Source organism: Desmodus rotundus, chromosome 3 (genome assembly GCF_022682495.2).
Source record: "Desmodus rotundus isolate HL8 chromosome 3, HLdesRot8A.1, whole genome shotgun sequence".
Lineage (NCBI taxonomy): Eukaryota > Metazoa > Chordata > Mammalia > Chiroptera > Phyllostomidae > Desmodus > Desmodus rotundus.
In genome coordinates this window covers 5,412,309-5,434,961 of record NC_071389.1, presented here as the reverse complement: position 1 = coordinate 5,434,961, position 22,653 = coordinate 5,412,309, and the positions used below count along the sequence as shown (strand labels likewise).

Below are 22,653 nucleotides of genomic sequence, written 5' to 3'. Positions count from 1 at the left end.
CGCTTCCGACCAGAGATCAAACCCACCACCTAGGTACATGCCCTGACCAGGAACCGAACCCATACCTGTTTGGTGTATGGGATGACGTTCCAACCAACCAACCAACGGAGCCACCCGGCCAGGGCCCAAGTGAGTTTTTTTAAAGAACACCTCTTTCTCATCACACACACTCGTGCACACACACAGATTTTGTGACTATGTGTGATGACGGATGTCAGCTAGACTTGCAGTGGTGACCACTGTGCAACAGGTAAGTAACAAACCCTGCCGTACACCTGGAACTAATATAGTTACATGGCAATACACCAAAGAAAATCAAAATAAATCCCGAAAGCAAAACAAAAACCGCCTGCCCTCCTCCTCGACCGCCCTATGCTTCTCAGTCCCTCCTGTTAGCCTTTAGTACAATTGTTTTAATGTAGAAATGAGACTCATGCATTCCTCACACTGACGTATCTGTAGATGAAATCACACATCTGGGCTTTGCTTTCAAAGATTCCAGCAAAACAGAAACAGTGGAGGGGCCGGTGAAGCAGGGCTGTCGGAATGCGACGACTAAAGCTGGGTGACGGCTACATGGGGGTCTGTTCTACCGTTACCACTAGTTCGATGTTCTGTATTTTCCTCAATGTCTGAAAATGTTATCTTTGGTCATGTTATCCATTGGTCTGGGCAGCTTCACGGGAGGAGCTGCCCCTGGGACGGCCTCGGTCCTGGTTTCCTGTCCTGTGGGCCCGTGGGTGCTCGTGCTTAGGAAGCCTTTGGATGTGGCTCTGGAGAGCCCCTTGCTGATGCTCAAGATGCAGCAGGTTTTCCTCCCCACCTACCTGCAGGCAACCCCGCAGCAGTCTCCATCTTCTGTGTGGCTCCCCGTGGCACTTAATGTAACGATAGTGTCCCAAGACGTGCCCCCTGGTCATGCAGCAGGGAAGGAAGGGACAGGCGGCAGCGCAGAGTGGTGAGAAGCCAGTGTGAGTGCCAACCCTCTACCAGGTCGATAGCATTTCAGAGCTGGAAGGGGCCTCAGAGGTCACTGTGTTATTTTAGAGAAAGGGACACAGAACAAGGGGTGCCATCCACAAGCACCTGACTGACAGGCCTGGCACTGAACACCCACCTCCCAGGCGGAAAGACGCTGCCTTGGCTGTGTTCTCGCGGGCGGTGTTCTCCCATGCTGGCAGTACGGTGCTCCTCATGTTGGGGTGGGTGCCACGGGGCCTTTGGGAACAATTAGGAACATGGCAGAGGAACAGGTGTCCATGGCACCCAGAAACAAGCGTTAAAGGGGCCTATTTCCTAACATGGTGACTTCTGGGCTCCCAGAGAAGGGACTCAGAGGTGGGGGTGGAAGACAGCAGTCCTCGCAATGGGGATGCTTGCTTCTCCCCAGTGGCGAGATCCTCACAGGGCAGAAGAGCCAGCTGACTCTGATGCACGGAGATGAGCCCAAGCCACCCCTTTGGTTCAATCTCTCTGTCCTGATCACCAAGGAGAACCTTCTTTTTTTCCCCCTTGAATTTCCATAATGTGACTTTATTATTTTGTTAGAAACTTTATATACCCCCAAATAGTGAACAGCACAAATGTACAAAATGCAGATTCAGCCCAACATGGTTCCTGTATGTTACCTACAATATCCCTTGTCTCAATTTCCTTGGCTAAGGAGACTGGTCTAGGCTTTTCTGACATTGTACTTGATCTCTAGGGGGTACTAAGTTCTGGAGGTTGGGAATCTCAGATGAAGGTGCCAGTGTAGTTGGCTGAGGGCCCTCCTGGGGGTTGCAGACGACTAGCTTTATCCTCGCATGGCAGAAGGAACCCACTTCTCTTGTCTAACAGGTTTGCTGTTCCCAGTTGTCCACCAAACAGGTAAACGACAGCAAAACAACCTCTCCACGTGCTGTAGCTTGGACTGAGTGAAGCTGATGGAGCTGCCGGTGAGGGACTTGCTGCCAGCTTGTTTGTGGCGCTTCAATTACACCATGCAAGGGCGAAAGGACCACAACCCGTAAAAAGACCAGCAGCAAACAGGCAAAATACCAGCTTTACACACTTCCCAAACTCTCACATTGCGACAGAAAATTATGAAAAAGGCGTGGAACAGAGTAAACAATGGCACGTTTTCTTCCTCCTCAATGGAGGTCACAGCGGTTAGTAACATTTGTTCCCCTGTGAAGTTTATTGTTCTGATTTCTATTATCCAAGGAGGAAGCTCTGCCCTTGAAGACACCCAGAACTATGCTATTATGCTGTGACATTAGCAGCATCCGTGGTACTGGGACAAAAAGCCAAGCCAGCCAAGCAGCTGGTTCAACGTACAAAGGTTGATCCCTAATGAACACAACAAAGGGCCACTTCATGGGTGCTAGTCCCAGTGTTCCCGGGAGGGTCTCCCAGGCCGCCTTACCCCACGGGGCCTGACATCAATACACTCATGGCTGAGCAGGGTGTGGGCACTGATAGGTGGGGAGGCAACAGGGTAGGAGAGAAATCTCTAGCACTGGAAGCCTTTCTGCAGTTCACGCAAGACTTCAGATGCACTAATTATAGTTTCCAGGAGAAGAAGTCAAAGTTAAACCTTGATAGCTTCCTGTACTTCTAGATCGCTATGCTCCAGCACTGCTCCGACTCTTAAACTCCACAAAGCTAAGGAGGGAGCATGACCCGCATTTCCACGATCCGAGATTCTAACTTTTCATTCATTTAGCAGATGGAGAGAAAAATGACTGGGTGCCAGGCTTTGCACCCCTTCCTGTCTGCAAGGCGTTAGTAATAATGGCAGGAGCTGTAGGGTGTAATTTGAACGTTTTATTTAATAATTTCCTTTAATAAGCTATGGGTTCAGATCTGATGATACAATTGCACGATTTAAAGTATTTTTTCTTAGCAGTTGTACAGCCTTTATCTAGAGTGATGTAGGTATGAAGTATAAATTGCAAAAGGTAAATTCTTCTATTTTCATTAAAATTTTAACTTTAGTCCTGTTTCTATCACAGAACAATTTTCATAAACCATAAAAAACTATTCTGTAAAAAGCTATTTCTGGCCTTTTTGCTTTACCAATTGGTACAACTTCCACAAAATTTTAATCAGTATCCCATTCTATAACAAGCCTGTACTTTTAATGTAAAGCTATGACTTTATTATTTGGGGGTTCTACTCTGGTTAATGACCATACAAAAGGACACAAAGAGAACAAGTGTTTTAAAAAGGACCCATTTTTGCCCTGACTGGTGTGGCTCAGTGGGTTGAGCACCAGACTGTGAAGCGGAGGGTCGCTGGTTTGATTCCCAGTCAGGGCACATGCCTGGGTTGTGGGCCAGGTCCCCAGTGAGGGGAGCATGAGAGGCAACCACACATTGATGCTTCTCTCCCTTTTTTTCTCCCTCTCTAAAAAATAAATAAAGTCTTTTTTAAATAAAGACCCCTTTTCTGCTTAAATTCACAAAAGGCAGATTCACAGTGGGCCGGAAGAGACACAGCAGGACTCTTCAGAGACAAGGTTTGGCATGAAATGAGGGCTTCCACACGCTAGTCATCAGCGCCCAGAACCCTGAGCTGAACCTGCTGGGCTGGCCCAGGGGGGCATTTCTCCTGATTTTAGGGTCTCCGTTTGTCTTTTGGTTAAGCTATCAATAAAGGCTTAGAGCGCAGACACTGAATAAAATTCTTGAACAAGACACCTCATTCTCTGGGGTCCTCTCTGTTTCGGGTAGTGTGATGTCATCTCTGAAGTGGCTCCTGAAGGCAAAGCGATGGCAGATGGCCGGGGTTGGGACATGCGCTGCCACAGGGCTGTGCTGCGGGCCGTGTAAAGTAGGTGAAGCAGAGGCTCTCCCCTGGGGTGGGCGTCGGAGACGTCAGTGCACCTTTCTAAACATTCTGGCGCTGGGACCCCACTCCGTGCCTCCCAAGGCGGAGCTCCAGGCAGGTGTGTGTCCTGGCAGTGCTGAACTAGCCGTTCCAGCGGGTGCCAGAGAGAACCAACTATTGGCCTGAAGTTCCGGCCAGGCTCCTTCACAGCCTGTCTCTGCACAGCTGGAGAGGCCTGATCAGCGGCGTCCCATGCAGGATGGCCATTTTAAAGCTTATTGCTCTGGCCACGCTGGGTGACAGCTGCCCAGAAAGAGGCATGCCTAAATGTTCTTTCCGTCAGAACTCAAGCTAGGGTTTTAAGTGGACTCTGGCTTTTCCTACTTTGCTCTTCTTATGTAGCAAAGCCAGGATGTCCTTTGTGATTTCTTATTTGTAGTTCGCTTGATTAAACAGTCTTCCGGTTTTAGCGCTGCTGATTTAAAGATGAATTTAAAGGACTTGTACATTCTAGAGAGGAAAAAAAAGGCTGTCATACTGAAAACATTCATCTTAGCCACTTCTGATAAAAAGAAAAATATAAACCTGACTTTCATTTACTACTGATTTTTACCACACGTTTAAGCTTTAGTTCATGAAACAGGCTCGCACGTCCTTTCCCCAGCCGCTAACACCCACACTGTTTCAAGCCCCCAAAAGGGAAGTCTGGAACTTCACGCTGTTGTGTTTGAGTTAGCGTCTGCCGTGTTTCTCTGCAAAGGAGCCAAGATGACTCCAACATTCCTCTCCTCACTCTCGGAGCTGTACAAACCGTGCTTTTCGATATAGTCCCCAACGGGGTCTGGGACCAAGTAGCGGATGCTCTGGCCCCGCCGGAGGGCTCGCCGGATCTTGGTGGATGAGATGTCATTGGCGATCCATTCGTTCACCAGGTGGATGTTGGCCCGGTGCTTCCACAGCATGTCGGATTCATAGATGAACTTCTGGGCATCGTTTCCCACCCGGGTAACACATATGAGCCCGTAGTCCCCCACGATTTCAGCGATGTCCTCACTCTTCCACAGATTGGGAACGCCAAAGGACTCCAAAATATCCTCCCCACACAGCAGCTTTACCTTTGGCACACCTGGGAGGAAGAAGAGGGCCCTGCTTCAGGGTTTGCTCTTCTAATAACTCCCTGAGTCAAAATGAATGTGTGTGTGTGTGTGTGTTTCTGGAAAGAAGGTTCATAGTTTTTATTGGATTCCGATTCTCAGAAAAGACCGGGACACCTAAAAGTTAAGGACTAGTGCAGGGGAATGAGCTCGGGATGCTGTTTCCTCCCTTGCCCTCCGTCATCAAACTCTGAGGGGCATTTTCCAGGCACCCACGTGTACTGAACAGAAAATGAAAACAGGAGTGGGGCTGGCTCGGCTCTAGAAAGTCCTGGTAAAACATACAGACCTTTTGTTCTTGGCTCTAGGGATTTTTTCTGACTAACTTCTGATGTTTGTTCAGCCCACTTCCGCTTCCGCCCAGGCCTTTCCAGCACAGGTGAGTCCTGCTGGTGATCACAGCTTCTGGCCTCCAGCTTCTCTTGATGGTGTCTGTGAAACAGCGAAGCAACAGGACATTCCTCATTCTCCCCATGCCCACCTGAAGGGTCGTCCATCTGCAGATGCCCAAGAGCCTCCGATGCAATGTTAAAGGCGGGTGATAGTAAAAACTCTTAACTGCAGGTGTACACGGTGCCTGGGCAGTCGGAAGGGATGCTGGCCAGTGCCCTGGAGTCCTGGCTCCTGGCTCCTGGGACTGGAAAGCAAGGAGAACCCTGGGAGCGCAGCTCACGGTCGCTATTCCAGTCTAAGCTTTATGTGTACAGGTCTTAACAAGAGTTAACATTGTTTGCTCTATGCAAAGCACTACACTCAACCCTCTGCGTGGACTACTTGAGTAAATGTGCTCAGCATCCCATGTCATAAATAATAATAATTATTATTATTCTATGAATTCTATTCTATAAAAATTCTCTCCTATTATTATTATCATCACCCCATAACGGAGGAGGAGGCTTAGAGTCCCTGGGACATGGGAGGCATCCAGTAACTCCTGATGGAGTGAATGGTTTGGCTGTTAAAAGCAACTGTATTATTGCTGCTACCGCACCAGAGTTGCTTATTATCCACTCTGAGAGAGGACACTGACTGGCCCAAGGTCATCTGGCTTGTAAGTAGCAGAGGCTGGACTTGAAACCTCAGCAGTCTGGTTCCAGAGCCCACACTCCTGACCACTGAAGAGTGTGGCTTGACCTGGGAATGGAGAACCGCAAGACCACAGGTAAGGGCCTGGAGCGGGGCAAGTGCCCGAGGCCTCAAGGAAGGGCCTGCCGGCAGCATCTGTGCATGACTTCGTTCTGGCGGGCAGCCAGGTGCCCAGCGATTTACAACTGTGCAGTGATTCAAGTAACGGGAGCCACCCTATGGAACAAACTCTGGGTCCTTGGGTCCCTACATCCCTTCCCTCTTGAATTCCTGAGTTGGAGACGTAAGGGGCAGTAGGTTAGTAGGAGCCAGGGGGGCTGGGCAGGGCAAGGAGGCAAGGGAGCCTCTCCTCTCCCCACAGAGCAGGAAAGGACAGGTCCCTCCAGAGAAGTCGCTGTGCTGCTGCCATCTGCAGGCTCAGTGTTGAATGCTGCCCTGAACCCCTTTCCCAGGGGTCCTCGCAGCAGCCTCTGGATGTGACCGAGACCCTGCTGAGGAGACCACTCATGAGAGATTTCAAAGGAAGAAGGGAGACAGAGGCCACCTTTCTGCAGCTGTGAAGCTGGACACGCAATATTACAGCGTGAGCATGGTAGCCAGGCTCTATACTCCAGCCTCCCGTCACCGGCTTCGGGAGATGGGGACAGCAGAACAGCAGAACAGCAGGTGGTGGTAGCAGAGGCAGGAGCAGTCTCCTGACCTTCAGCTGCAGCTGAGGAGGTATGACCTTGAACAAGCCCCGACTCCCACTCCTCCAGCCCTTTTAACACTTTGCCTAAACATCTACGTCCCTTTCAGCTTAACACACTCACAGTGGTTTCCAGTTCCTATTTGAACCCTAAATGACGCAGTCAGAACCCGAAGGTTCGGAACTCTGAGAACGGACATTAGATAGAAAGGTTTTTCAGAAAGCCCGTGTATTTTATACTTGAGGAAATGGTAAGTAATAACTAGAGGTTACTCGCTCTGGTTTCTGAACCCTGAGCGGGAACTGCCCCAAAGGTGGAAGCACAGAGATTTGTGACGACCCCAGGTGCGGTCACGGAAGCAGCACGCAGAAACAGGCCCGTCCACTGTCAAGCATCACGGCTCCCCTCCCTTAAATTACCTGCCTCTCGTTCACACCAAAGAAGATTGATGACAAGCACCATCTTACCACCGGGACTTTCTCTGTATATTCTCCAACAGAGGGGGACATGGTAACAAGCGTGCAAACGTCTCAGCGCACCACAGAAGACGCAAAGGCAAAGGAGAGCCAACTGTGTCACACAGCCTCACACAGGAAGGGCACCGCCCCAGTCTTCCCCCCACCCCCACCCCGCCAGGGCCAGCTGCGTGGATCTGTGTGCTCGCAGACCCAGGCAGCCCTAAGACATGGCAAAACGCCGAGAAGGCCCCCAGCCCATTTCCAGAGAACCGACAAAGTTGATTTTACCATAAATACCTGAGCACCTTCGCAGTCTCTGTCCACTCCTTCTGAAGACTTTCCCAGCTATCGACTTCCACCCAGCTGGAATTCTTGGTGGCGAGTTCTGCCATGATAACTCGGTGGTGGGCAGAGATGAGTCCTTTCTTCTTATAGGCATCGCCAACGGGAGAAATTATGCCTTTGATAACTCTGTACTTTCCTGCATAAAGAGTTAGGTTTGACATAAGGTACAAGAAGTTAGATTTTACACACAGGAAATATTACCACCACTATGTTTCATAATCAAAGATTCCCTTTCTTTTTTTTAAACGGGGATTCAGGTTCATTCATTCATTCACTTACAACTGTGGTAAAACAGACATGACATAGAACTGCCTTGTGAAACGGCCTAATCAAGCTGCATGGCCCACCCAGAGTGTTAAAAAGAGCCCAGTCCCCAGCCTCTGACCTTGACCTGAGGAAGTTTTAAAATTTTTGTCCATGGGATGGGGGACATATATGTGATTTTTAATTTCAGTTCCCTGATTATCAGTGAGCGTGAGCACCCCATCTATCAGCAAAGAGCATGATCACTCATGTAACAAAATCAGTCTCATGTATGGAGGGAAGGAAAACGGTTTCCCCCACCCCTCGTAGGGTCCCTGGCTGGGGCTGAAAATTAAACTGAGAAGGAGGCTACTAAAAGAAAAGCATACACATCTATTTAACAGAAGGGTTACACAACACAGGAACCTCCATAAGGAAGTGAAGACCCTGGGGAACAGTCAAACCCGAGTACTTCAATGCTGGCGGACAGGGCCGCAAGCACCAGGTAAGTGCAGTAAACTCAGGGGAACTTAGGAAGGCCCACTCGTCGCGATTCCACTCGGCCTCCCTTTGCTTTCAGAGATGAGGCCGCTCCGCCCCTCTCCCATGAGGGTTTTAGGACCTGCTTCAGGGGGGCCCTCCTGATTCTGCCAGTTTCTCAAATTCCTTCAGCTTAAAGTATCCGATATGCCACGGGGCCACATTGGGGGGTAGTGTGTTCTGAACCTCATCATTGCTTTCAGTTACTGTTCCTACCTGTCCCGTTCATGTAGTCCCTGGCCAGCTCGAACAGCCTGAGGTGCATGTTGGTGATAGGGTTAAAGGAACCGCAAGCAAGGAGAACCACTTCTGTCTTCTCTGAATTCTCCATGCTAAGAATTTGCAGTTGTTGACCTAAGTGGTACCCTCCGACACCTCCCTTGTTGTCTACAAAGGAAAAGAAAATCAGATGTAGATCGTCTGACATCCTTCTGTGTTCTCATTCCAAGTAGATGGATTGCTTCAATGACTATGAATTGCAAAAGTGGCCCCATTTCTCTGCCCCCCCCTTTTCAGTGTGAATTTGCTGCCCCTCCCATAAAGGATAGGGATCTCCTCCCCATGCTTTGTGACTTGCTTTGGCCAAAAGAATGTGGCAGATGTGACAGTATGCCGGTGAGGCTTTGTACACCTCCACTTTCTTTTGGTCTCCTGCCTCTGCCATGAAACTGGCCCAGCCCACGGGGGGATTACAGAGCATGGGGGGGGTGGAGCTGGCAGTCCTGCTGACAGATAGCCCACCACTGCTTATGTGGCGGAGGCCAACCGAAACCAGCCAGACCACAGCTGGCTCGGGTGAGATCAGCTGTGCCCGGCCCAGATCCCAGACCCACAGCTGACCCTAGACTTGGACCAAAAATGAATGTTTACTGTTGTAAGCATCTGCAGTTCTGTGATTGCAGCGTGGGGCCGGTTAACTGACATGGTGACAGTGTCGTCTCCCAAATGCAGCTCCCCAGCAGCCTGCCCGCCAAAGCCGTGTTCTGCCTCTAAGTCAATGTGATCACATTACCAGTCCACTGAATGATAGCTTACAATTACAAACCTTTTTCCTTTTTTAAAGATTTTGTTTATTTATTTTTAGAGAGAGAGGAAGGGAGGGAGAAAGAGAGGGAGAGAAACATCAATGTGTAAGAGATACATCTGTCGATTGCCTCTCACACGCCCCCATACCCCCAAGTGGGGACCCGGCCGCAACGCAGGCATGTAGCCTGACCGTGAATCAAGCCGGTGACCTTTAGGCTTGCAGGCTGGCACTCAATCTACTGAGCCACACCAGCCACGGTACAAACCTCTTTTTCACAAAAATTATTCCTTTTGATCTTTCCATAAACTTAGTAAGTACTGCAAGACATCTGATCTAAAAATGTCATTAAAAACTTTTATTAAATGAATGTAGATTGAGAAATCACAGGGTGATAAAGAAGTCCATAATGAAGACCAAGTCATCAATCACGTCCCACTCACCAAACCCTCCATTCAGCTCCCTAAAGGCAACCACCATTAACTTTTCAGCTGTTTCGTTTGGTAGATTCTACCTTCATTCTGTATTATGTGCGCTTAGTGCTATTCCTCAATTCACCCAGTGTAAAGAGTGGCTATTTACTCTCTCTTATGATCTGTGAGGATCAGCTCTCATACACCCCCACTCTCCTCTCCCAAACTTCCATATCTTCTGGAGGGCAGGCCCCTTGTACAATAGTTCAGGCTTCCCCCACTGGGTGAGTGCTCTGGGAACCCGTCTGGATCAGTGCACCAGCTGGCGTTGTTGAGAGAGGCTGCATTCAGCTTCAGCAAATTTTTGTGGAAGATTCTTTCAACGTGTTTGCCCATTTCGTAATGGGTGATTTACAAGCACCTGCCCACACGGTGCTGAGTGTTGAGCAGTTTTTGACCAAAAAACAGCATGACCCCCATGCCCTATCCTTCCTATTCACCCAATCTCACCCTGAGTGACTTTTTGTTTGTTTCCCTGGGTGAAAAATGTCTTCAAAGCAAAACGTTTTGCTGATGAGGAAGGATGAAACAAAAAACAGCAGAAGCACTAAAAGGCATCAAAATCAATGAGTTCAAACACTGTTTTGAGGAGTAGAAAAAACATCTTGATAGATGTATTGCATCAAATGGAGAGTACTTTGAAGGTGACTGAAGTTTAAACATGTAAGAATAAATACACAATCTTTGAAAATCATCTTCTCCCAGAATTTTGAAGGCACGACTTCTAGATTGCAGTACAAACAGCAAAAAATCCAAAGTCACATTCACTTCTTTAAGTGTGACTTACTTATTTTCTCCCTTGAAGCTTGTAAGGTCTCCTCTTTGTCCCCGTGTCCTGAAATTTCACACTGATGTCCTCTAGTGGGGACATTTGCCCCCCACTCTGGGCACTGAGCAGGCCCTTTAGAGCTCAAAAGCCATAACTTCCGCTCTGAAAACCACCTGTGAACTACTCCACCCGTGACCTCCTGCCTCCCCTTTTCTCTGTTCTCTTCAGAAATGCCTGTTCCTTAGAGCGGAGGTACCTGGACTGGTCTATTGTTCTTATCGTTTCTCTGCTATTTCTAGCACATGCCCACATTTCTGGGTACTGAGTTCATCCTCCAGCCCACGTGTTGAGCTTTGCATTTCTGCTATTACATTAATTTCTGAGTGTTCCTTTTTCTGGTATCCTGGTATGAATCTGGTCTTGATTCATCGAGGCATTATCCTCTCCTATCTCTCTACCACGAATGGTATAGTTTAAATTTCCTTCAACGTTAGCTGATAGGCAGCTCTGAGTGTGTAGGCAGGGCTTCACCAGGGGGCTTCCCTGGGGGTAACCTGGCTGCCAATAGCGCAGTTCTTTCCCTAGGACTGGTCAGAGTCCACAGAGAAGTGTCGCCCAGTCTCCCGCTGGGCAGCGCAATGGTTGTGAGTTTACACTCCCAATACTTACGTGCACTGGAGGACCCTGGGCAACCTGACCCTGACCTCTTCTTCCTTGTGTCCCAGTTTTTCTCAGTCTTAGAACAGAGGAAATAACAGAGCCTACCTGATGAACGTGAGGGTTGAAGGAGGCAACATGTGTGCAGCACGGAAAACTGCTTTGGGGGGGCAGTGAGCACACTGAAGACAGCTACCGAGGTTGCATGTCGTGTTGCTACACTTGAGCTCCTTTGGATCTATAAAAACACCAGTTTCAAACAGTTCGACCAAGCATCATTAACTCTACCGAATCTGGATTTTCCTGGAACGCTCTCTCTGTAATCTGCACTGAAAATCTCTACTCCCCTGTGCAGGTGCCGATCTGAAACCCTTCTCCCGAGTCAGACCCCCAACTACTTAAGGACAGCAGCACGGACTCTCGTGCTTTCCTTCCTAAGTTCTTCTGGAGCATGTCCTCAAGTAACCTCGCAATGAAGAGCACGTGGGAGGTCAAACGTTTGCTTGTGCCTTTATTCGTTCTTCAGTGATGAAAGCCTACGAGAATTCTAGGTTTGTATGCTGTAATGAATCATGGGCCAAAAGCTTCTGTGACAATTTTGGATAAGACCAAAAGTCCTGCAAGGGGCAAACCAAGACAGGACAGCCAATTCCAAAGTCCTGAGTGCTTTGGTTTAAGTAGTCATGGGGATAGACATAAGAAACATCAGTTCAATAAATATTTGAGGCCTTCTGCAAACAAAGCACAGGGGCAGGGACCACAGGGACACTGCTAATCGCTGACAGTAAATAAAGGAGCAAAGGGTCAGTAGTGCTGCACGTGGCGTTAAAAAGTGAATTCACAGGTAAGAATGATTGACATGTCCTACCTTCAGACACCTCAAGGACGAAACCAGGGTTCACTTGGGGCTTGTTCCCACGCATCCCCTCCCTAACCCCACCCTGTAACTCTCAGACAAAGTACCTGTGGTACTGTGGGGTGGGGGTGAACATAACATCCCTGCAGTACACTGCACAGCGCACAGGAAATCAGGGTACCCTGCGGGCTACTGAGCACAATCTCCAGGACTAAGGTGGAGGGGCTGGGTTCAGCCTGCCCATCTCAAGTTTCAGGTACCATTTCCCAAGGGAGACTGAGCTGTGAGCTGTGGAACAGGGAGGCTGAGATCAGGAGGTGCTGGTTCCCAAGGGAGCTGCTTGCCCACAGGCAAGGCTGGAACAAAGAGCTTGAAGCCACTCCCTGACCTTGGGGATGAGCTCAGGTGTCCAGGTGCTCCCCAGGGGAAGGGTTGGGGGATGGGGTTGGAGAAGCAGATCTCTCAGCTTAGAGAAAGCTTTCACCTTTGTCACATTCACGGCCTGTCTCAAATATCTAGCTCAGTCCTATTACTTCACTGTGAATACAACCAACCTGAGCTCAGACTAAACTTTAGACCCTCAGAGCCGCAGAAGAATCAAGTTACAGTGGGCACTAATCATAGCCCAGGGTGGCTTTAAAAAAACATAAGGATCTGTCCCTCTGCAAGGGAAGGGGGACAGGACAGGTGGGGAACTGGGGAAGAGGTTTGAAAGCTCTAACAGGACTGTTGGGCATCCTCCTTGCCTGCTCCAGGCGCTCAGGACCGGGACACCATGATTCACTTCTGTCTGGCCCACACGGCCTATCACGCGCGCTGCGTGCTGCCACCATCGCATCGGCGCCGGCTGTAAGTGCCTCCTCAGCCCGCGGGGACAAACACATCACTTCTTTCTGAGGTCGTCTAGAAGTTTAGCTAAAATTTACTTTCAGTTCCCAAGTTCAATTTCACTGACCTTCTTGGGTTTTAAAAACATTGGTGCGTAAAAGTTAGTCAAACGTTTTGTAAACATTCAGTTTTTAAAACATTAACTTTTTCAGAAAGAATAGGAATCGTTTGGCTTTTCTTGTCACATTTCAGGATGTCCCATGAGCTGACATAAAGAATGTGGTTGACTTGACCACCTCTGGACTTTATACCTCTAAAAAGAAGATATGCCTTTTAAAACAACTTTAAGCATGTAACTACATTCTAGTTCTAACAATGTGCTATTGATTTAAATAGTATGGGAGTATATTTTGAAGTTGCCTATTTTTTTTATTTTGAGTGCCCTCAATGGGATAAATATTAGTCCTTGGAGGGTAAGTTTGATTTCTACAAATATCCTTAAGTCATTCGGTGCTAGACCCAATTAATAAAATAATCAAAGAACTAATAGAGTTTATGGTGAAGAAAGAGACACAATGGGGAAGATGTTCTTGTATGCATGGAAACTACATACACGTAATCTCAACAAAATTTCAAAAATGTTTAGGCAGTGACGGCAGACTTCACTTGGCTGTAACTTGCGGTCAGCAGGTTAACCCCGGGTTTGTAAGTGATACTCCCTGTGAACCATCAGCCTGGAGGCAGCGCTAACACTACCCAGGGGCACGGTTCCGGCTCTCTGGCTCTGCCTCTGCCTCTTACTACCAGGTGTTTGTCCTTGGACAAGACACTTAATCTCAGGCTTAGTTTCCTCATCTGTAAAATGGGGAACCACAGCCCCTACCTCATAGGACTTGTGCACATTAAGTGAGAAAAATGCATACAAAATGTTTGACACATTTGTCTACTGATTATGTACACGTATATTAGTAACTCATGCTATTACCTGCAGATTGCCTTATAGCATTAATTCCGTCCTGATAAAGGAACCAAGGTTCCAAAGGTTCCTTAGAGACCAGTATCAACAGTGCTTGCGACACAGCAGGAGCTGAACAAGCGGCAGCCACTTTTCATATTTTTATTGGAGCATTCTTAGATATAATTTTGCTCTAATGGGGTAGATCTCAATTCATCTTCGCTGTGTTTAAAACTTTACCTCTGCAGTTTAAGGTTACATTATCCTGAAACAGAACCTGACTGGTTTCTTGAAGTCATTTTACCACTGAACAAATGTAAAATGTACCTCACTGCGTCCCACACAGCCAAGTGACAGTGTACTTGTTTGGGATCACCGCTCTGCTCCTCCAGTTTTATGTTCTGCTCAGGTAAGCGCTTTCATCAGCCCGCCCCGCACCGGGCAGCTCAGCCGCCTGTGTCTTACCCGTGGAGGTGGCTCGGGCGCGCTCTGCAGCTCCCGTTCGGTGTTTAACTGCAGCCTGCCCCATGTGTTTGCCTCTAGGATGGACAGTTGTGACCTGCTTCACCTCTTTGAAAAGCCAAAAATCTCAATACAGTGAGAATAACTGGATTTGGGCAGATGGGGGTTTTCAATCAACACTTACTTCTTCTAGTATAAGAAGAGCCGAGGAGGGCACCAGCGTTTCACTTTAAGGGTTCCCTAGAGACCAGTCCCAGCAGCCTGGCTCCAGGGCTGAGAGCGACAGAGGCACTCTCAACCAGATTGTGACTTGATGTGTTATTTCAGCTTCTACGTGGGAGATTAGTTTGGGCAGGAAAACCCAGTCAGCTAACAACTTTCTAATGAGGCAAACGAGGCAAATGCAGTTTGGTACATCCCAAACAACAAAATCGCAGTTTGGAGAACACTGATATTCTAAAAGAAAACGGAAGCCGCACTGAAGTGGCAGAGAAGGAGTGGAAACTGGGACCTCACTGTAACAGCCTGCTTCAAACTTGCCCGCTGCCGTTGCGGGAGGCTGGTGTGCCGTAGCGCTTATCTCTTTACTCCAGACGGCCAAGGTTTCCACAAAATATTTTTCACCAAAACAGCCAATTGACAGGAACTAGAAAAATGGCGAACTTTATTTGCCCACCAATTATGAATATTTACAACTCTCAATATTGCTTGTGCTAAAGGGACAAGGTTCTTAAGTGAGGTGCCTAGAGCCAGACGGACCTCGTGCCAGGTTGGGATTGGCATTCAGAGGGTGCAGTGCCTCCTGGCGCTCTGCTTGGAGCGGATTTCTTCTAGTCAGTAACATGTTAACTACAACCCAATGCATTATTTTTAGGCCCAGTTCTTCCCAGTACTGCAGTCAACCGCTCCTTAACAACTTGGTCGGTAATATCATCTTTACCTACTTCACAATTGGTAAGTGGGCAGTCACTCTGCCCAGCGCTTAAGTGTCTACTCAGTGGGGAAGACAGGACTTCCAGTTTTCAGGAGCTCTCAGGCTGAAACTTAAGAAAAAGTCCACATTTACAATTCAGGTGAAGGAAATTCTTAAAACCTCCTTAGTCACTATTTTAGTTGTTTTGTGATTTGAATATGAAACCAAATTAAGTTTATTTTTTAAAAAGATTTTATTTATTTATTTGTAAAGAGAGGGGGGAGGGAGAAAGAGAGGGAGAGAAACATCAATATGAGGGAGAGTCATTGATTGGTTGCTTGCCTCTCATATGCACTCCGACCTCGAACGAGCAACTCAGGCTTGTGCCCCAACCAGGAATCGAACTGGCGACCTTTTGCTTTGTGGACGACGCCCTACCGACTGAGCCCCACCAGTCAGGGCCCAAATTAAGTTTAAATACAAATATTTCATGTTGGTGTTATAAATTCTTTACAGTCATATAAACAGAGCAGATCTATTTGATTAGTCAGTAAATAGTTACCTAATGAGTAGAAAAACAGGGATCTTGACGACCTGAAGCCAAAAAGTGATGAGATTTTTTTTTAAAAAATGAAGATCTAGTTATTGAGTGCCTTAGGCCCTGGTCTAGAAGGCCCCCCCCCCCCAAGATCACGACTCCACCATGGGCAGCATGTGCCATGTCCAGGGGCCCCCCGCATGACAGGGAGAGGGAGGTCAGCTCCCTCACCCGCCCACGGCAGCAGGAGTCCCTAAGCCCCTCGGAGCAGCCCTTTCCTCGTCCATAAAATGCAGACCGTGCCTGCCTCAGTTCTGCTGTGCGGTTTGAATGAGGTCATGAGGACGTTACTCCTAAAACAGTCAAAGAGTCATTGTCACCAGCCTTGCCCATAAGAACGCAACCTGTCAGAAAGGCGAGGAAACACGTTCCATTTAGGTTTGCATTCAAGAACTTACTTCTGGGATGACTCAGCCCGGGAAACTGAAGCTGTCCTCCTGTCCCACCAGGTTTCTCTGTGCTGCTTACTCACATGGAACCGGTCCCACGGGCCCTGAAGAGGATGCTTTCTGTGTTTGGTGTGGGGTCGTTCGGGGAAGGAGTCTGCACTGTGGTGTTAACAGTTTTGGCGGCTGACTGTGTATGCTTCTAAATACTGAGTTTCTAAAGGTTCAGCTTAATCTGTCAGCTCGGCTGCATACAATATATCATTAGTTTTTGATATTTATTTTCTATTTACACTAAAAATAAAGGTATGTGGAGATAGAATTCCTAATTAGACACATGTCACAGTTAAACATTTCACCAGGGAAAGTGAAAACAATTCCACGAGAGGGTTTTCTTTTTGTGTGTGAATTCCACTTTACTGGAAATTGTCTTTAAGTTAAGATGTTAACCGACAGTGGAACTGTTGGACTAGGTTTGGCCCTTCAGCAGCAAGCCTTCCGTCTCTTGCTAAGTTGGTGTCTGTCTCTGTTTGAATCTTTGGGGCAAAAACATGTTAAATATATGTTCCAATGAAAAGCAGTCTTCCCCACAGTGCTTTTTTCCCTCCCACAGGAAAAAACGACTCCCGAACTTTACTACTTGTCTGTGCTGCTATCAGTGAGCAGCTTGGTTTCTACAGGTAAGCAAAAACTTCCCAAGTAACCTATCTTTGTCCAAGGCTTATCATCAGTCCTTCAAGGGAAGGAACTGTTCAACTAGGACTGTCACATTGCAAGCAGAAGTCCAAGAAGCTAAGGAGTCTGAAAAGCATGAGAAAAGCAGAGAGGGTTAGAGAGGGATGTAAAAAGCCACCCATCCCACCTTATTCCACTCCACTGAATGCAGTCCCATTCTTCACCCTACAGTGCTTTTCTCAGGCCAGGGGCTGCTCTGGTTGGCCAGTGTGACCTGTGCAAGACCAGAAGCTAAACCAACAGTCTGAAACTGGTGCCGGAGCCCTGCTGGTCTCCTGCCTCGGGTGCACGTCTCCAGCAGGCCAAGCCTGTCCCAGCAGCTCTGCTCCTGACCGCTGCCAGCAAGCACACGACCATCTCCTGCCCTGCTACTCCGAAATGAGAGATGCAGCACTCAGCTGAACATCAGAGCGGCGACAACAGGAAGCACGTCAAAACCAGTCGTTTGGAAGAGCGTTGTCCTTAAGTATTAACAAGCACTAACCATGGATAAAAAGGAAGAGCTCAACCAAAATCACAGGGTTGACAGCACACCCGAATCCACCCCAAATAAAGGAGCTCCTATCAAATTCTTTCAAATCATTACTTTGACTTTCTGAACCTCCTCTGTTACAATGATGTTAGTAGCATCAGCTGGATGAGTGCTATAGAAATAACTATTTAAAAGGAAGAAGGAAAATATTAATCTTCATAACAAAGGTTTAGTTTCAAAAGAACAGTGATTCACATTGTGTATTTAAACAAGGTCAATTTATTGCTTGTTTAAAAACACAGCGGGGAATTTTAGATCTTGCTGGGTGGCTCAGTTGGTTGGAGCGTTGTCCCATGCACCAAAAGGTTGTGGGTTCCATTCCCAGTCAGGGCACATACCTAGGTTGCAGGTTCGATCCCCGGCCAGGGCATGTTCAGGAGGCAACCAATCAATGTTTCTCTCACACGTCAATGTTTCTTTCCCTCTATTTCTCCCTCCTTTCCCCTCTCTCTAAAACTAACTAACTAACTAAATAAATAAATAAATAAATAAAATCTTTAACAAAAAATAAAAGCATCAAAAATTAAACTTATTAAATTTACTATAAGAAAAATAATACTTGATGGTTGACATCTACTGCCTTCTATTTAAAATTTTTAAAAACTGAAATTTAAAATTAAACTCCAACACTACTTTTTTCACAGTTGCTTAAACCCTAGAAGTGAAAAACTTCTAATTACTAATTGAATTGAATTGAATATTGAATTTCTAAATGCTTAACCAGAAAACTTGGCTGTATACAATATACCATTCTATTTACATAAAAATATAGACATATAATAATGGAATTTCTATTTGGATACATGTCATAGTTAAAACATTTCATTGGGGAAAGATGAAAAAATTTCACACTTTTTCTTTTCCTACTTTATTAGAATTCTTTTTTTAAAGTTAACATGAAATGACTGGAAGATAGTTTTTAGGGCATCCCCAGCCTCAGATGCAATATGAGGAGTTTGGCTTTTATTCAGTAATGAATGGGGATGTATTAGAGGGTTTAAACCGGGATTAATGAACCAGTGCACTTAGGAAATAATTCTTACTTATTCATCATGATTCAGCAGGAATTTCTTGAGCAACGACTGTGCTGGGCGCTGGGAATAAGGCAGTGAGCAAAGCTATCAAAATTCTCTACTCATGTGGAGCTTCCATTCCAGTGCTGGAAGACAGACAATCCTATATAACGGGCTCTCAGGAAAACAAAGTAGAGCAAGATTAGGAGTGCCGGAGTTCTAGATGGGGCGGTGAGGAAAGGCCTGACAATTCGAGCAAAGAGTGGAAGGAAGCGAGGGAGTGAGCCAGGCAGATGTCTGAAGGAAAGGGAACGATGCAAAAACCCTGAGACAGAAGCACGGCTGTCATGTCCCAGGAGAGAGAGCTCAGCGTGGCCGAGGCAGCGATAACAGAGGGAAGGGGCAGTGGCAGATGCAGTCAGAGAGGCAATGGGGAGCCAGGGCCGGGTTTTGAGCAGAGGAGTGACAGGACCTGACATATCTTTGAAAATTTCTCTGAGAACAGAATATAGGGGGAATTAGGGTGAGACAAGGAGACCAGACAGGAAGCTACTCCAATCATCCAGGTCAGAGTCGATGCTGACTTGGACCGGGGCCGTAGCAGAAGTGGTGAGAAATCATTAGATTCCAGATACCTTATAATGGTAGAGCCAATGTGATTTGCTGATATATGAACACAAGCCATGAGAGAAGGAGGCGTCAAGGATGACTCCCAATTTTCCTGGCTTAAGCAACTAAAAGAACAGAGTTATCTCTGAGAAGACAAAGTGGCCACGGAGTAGTTTAGGAAGATCAGTACTTCTATTTATAAAGTAGTTAGATCTGGGATGTCTATAAAGTACCCTAATGGTGATGTTAAGTGGACAAATGGAGAACGGAGCCAAGTTCAGGGAAGAGGTCCAGACTAGAGATTTACCAGAGAGTTGAGGTCCTCTGATATAGACGGTATTGAAAGTCACGAGACTGGATGACGTTACCGAGAGAGAGAAAGAGAAAGCAAAGATCCAATGGACCAGCAGTATGAGTATCACCTGGGAACTGGTTACAAATGCAGAATCACAGCCCCTACCCTTGACCTACTGAGTCAAAATCTGCATCTTAACAAGATCCCCAGGTGATTTGTGTGCATCGTAAAGTTTACTAAGCTTTGGAGCACTCCACCAGTCCAGATGAGAGACAACGAAGGGTAGTTAACAGGACGGATGGTACAGGGGTTTACAAGTGGATCAGGTGACTGAATGGAGGCAGGGAGGGTGGGGGCACATTTCTGACTCAAGTGACTGGTGAGATGCTGTGCTACTAGGCAACAGAGAGTGTATTGGGGGAAGCACAGGCTGGGGGTACGAAGGGAAGGCATGAAGAAGCAGACTACCATTTTACAGGTGTTGAGTTGGAGGAGCGCACAGGACATCAAGCAGAAGCAACTGGTGGGCAGACAGGGATTGAGAGACAAGAGCCTGGCAGAAAAACCTGGAGATACTGAACACTATCTTCAATGGGGTGTCATGGTTAAGAAACAGTTGTTTGTTTGATTTGATTTGATTTTTTTTTTGAATAGAATTAGAATAGTTGGTAGGTTGAAGGGAAAGTACCAGTAGGAAGCAACAGAAGCTGCAAGAAAGTGAAGATGGAGGAAGGTCCTTAAGGAAGCCATAGAGAAGGATTTGGGGTACAAATTCAGAGGATAGCATAACAATAATGGGGAAAATGAAACATATATCCACACAAGGAACTGCATGGTTTGGCCTGATACATAATAGCCAAAAATTGGAAACAACTCAAATGTTAATCAGGAGATGAATGAATGAACAAATAAGCAAAGTTGGTATAGCCATACAATGAAATACTATCCAGCTATAAAAAGGAACAAACTACTGATACAAATAACATGGAAGATTCTGTTTGGGGATTTTTTTTTTTTTTTTTGAGTGAAAGGAGCAAGATACAAAAAAGTACACACTGTATGACTCCAGTTGTATGTAATTCTAGAACAGAAAATTTAATCCACAGTGACAGAGGGCAGGTCAGCGGTTGCCTGGGGCTGGGAAACCAACAGCAGAGGGGCAGAAAGCTGCAGGGTTCCTGCTCGCAGCTTTCTCATTTCATCTCACGGGCTTCTCCCTGAATGGCAATACATTCACACATTCTCTTTGGATGGGCCTGTTCCTTATAAATGCATATACAACAATCGTGCTTATCTGATTATGAGGATGATGGTGATGACGGTGATGATGGTGATAACATTCATTGAGCTCTTCCTGTACACAGAGCGGTATGCTAAACATTCATGTAATCCTTAGAAGACTCCAACGAAGTGGGTACAGTCAATGTAAAAAACACCCAAATTGCAGAGAACTTTAATGAGTTTATTTAAGCCAAACTGAGGACAATTGCCAAGAAGCAAAATCTCAACAGACTGAAAAAATGCTCTGGAGGACGGCAGTTTTGTAGCTTATTTTATACATCAGAATCCAAGCAGTAGACACAAGGGGGTGTGGTTACATGAAATTCACTGGTAGTAGATCAGGAAGGCAGGGAAAAGCAAAGCAGGGAAATTTCTGAGGTTGGATAAAGAGTAAAACAGAGAGACACATACTTCTTTTATACTAGTGGGCACAGGGCAGTTAACAATGAACATTTACAGCACATGGAGATGGACAATGAGGGGTTCTAGGGTCTTGGGTCTGGAAAAGGAGATGACCCTGACATTTCAAAGGTACGTTATCTTAGATGCAACAAAGACAGCAGACGGGGCTCACTGGAGGTAAAGATTGACCTTTGTCAAGGATGTGACTGCCCACCAGGATCTGCTTTTAGTTAGGAATCTTATGTTCAGGCCGTCCTGTGTTACTTTCAGTGTCAGAGTGCGCAGGGCCTGCTATGCTGGCCTCCCCTGAGCTTGTCAGGTTCCGTGCGGGGCCCCTTTTTCATCCACAGTACTACTACCATCCCTTTTAACAGAGGACGGAGGAAACTGACGCTGAAAGAGGGTGATTAACTTGCTCAAGATCTCACAGCTCTTCAACAGCCTTGACTCCAATTAAAAGTTCACCCTCTTAACCGTTACACAACAGTCACAATGCTACAAACTGAGGTCTGCGTGTGCAGAGAGCCTTTGGCTCAGGGTACCTCTTGTTAGTCACTCAAGTGTCGTCTGCCCCAGCATTTTCCCCACCTAGTTGGAGTAACTTGCACTCTAGTTACTCCCTTCCCAAGTCCAAGGTGAAGCACTTTAAACTCCTCCACCTGCCAAGTAGTGTTTACAGGCATACCTCCTCTTACTGGGCTTCCCAGGTGTTGCGTGTTGTTTTGTTTTTTTTTTAAATTGAAGGCCAGCCCCTCCACCAGGAAGAAGAATACGACTCCCTTTACTGCGACCCTCACTCCCTCACAGCGGTCTGCAACCCAGCTGCAGTCTCTCTGCGGCAGGCCCGAATCCCGTTGCCCAGCACGACTCCCAGTTCTGAAGTCACTTACCCCGTGCTCCCTCCGTGACTGCCTACCTAATACGTCTCCCCCGCTCCCGGGGCTTGGATTCTATTTTTGTTTGCGATCGGGAATCCAAACCAATTTCCCTTACTCATGCACTAGGAATACGTTTTTATTGTCCGTGAACTCCAAACGGGAGCCCAAAGGTTGAAGAACACTCCCAGCACAGCACTGCTGGATCAGATTTAGTGACTGAGAAAGAACAGCAGCAAATACAAGGCACGGACGGGAGGAGTTTCGCCACGGCTTCCCGGTGGCACCCACCAAAACCAGCACAAACGCCTGTCTAGAGCCTTGTATCATCTCCGTCGAAACCAGGGGAAGTACAGCGCGAGCAAATGTTTACTCAGCAAGTTCAACCAATGAAAGAAGAAAATGGATTTTTCAGTGTTGTTTTGTTTGGCACTGACCCTGTCTGTCACTGAAAGTTCCATAGCACTCAGAACGTGGACACTTCCACAGAGTCACCAGAAATTAGAGGTAATTACAGTGACATAACCACCACTTACCTTTACAAAAGATAGCCTGTGAATTTGAAGCGTTTTTGCAAGGTAGTATATTAAACTATTCCAACCTGTGGATCAACACTTTTTTTCCCTAAATCCACATTTTTTCCCAATTACAGTTGACATTCG

At 47.0% G+C, this 22,653-nt stretch overlaps 1 protein-coding gene and 1 long non-coding RNA gene across 2 annotated transcripts in view; one reads left to right on the top strand and one right to left on the bottom strand.

Annotated features, from left to right (window-relative positions):
- Window positions 1-944: 944 nt before the first annotated feature.
- Window positions 945-22,653, bottom strand: part of NMNAT1 (nicotinamide nucleotide adenylyltransferase 1) — a 22,754-nt gene continuing 1,045 nt past the window's right edge. The window contains exons 2-5 of the mRNA XM_024554206.3: window positions 8,545-8,715; window positions 7,498-7,681; window positions 5,257-5,399; window positions 945-4,939 (exon numbers count right to left, since the gene is read on the bottom strand). Of these exons, the coding sequence (XP_024409974.2) occupies window positions 4,527-4,939; window positions 5,257-5,399; window positions 7,498-7,681; window positions 8,545-8,659 (855 nt within the window). The 5' untranslated portion in view covers window positions 8,660-8,715 and the 3' untranslated portion in view covers window positions 945-4,526. The remainder of the gene's footprint in view (window positions 4,940-5,256; window positions 5,400-7,497; window positions 7,682-8,544; window positions 8,716-22,653) is intronic.
- LOC139440779 (uncharacterized) lies at window positions 15,074-17,519 on the top strand. The gene is made up of 3 exons (XR_011650942.1): window positions 15,074-15,306; window positions 16,313-16,443; window positions 16,863-17,519. It is a non-coding gene; the product is annotated as an uncharacterized lncRNA (long non-coding RNA).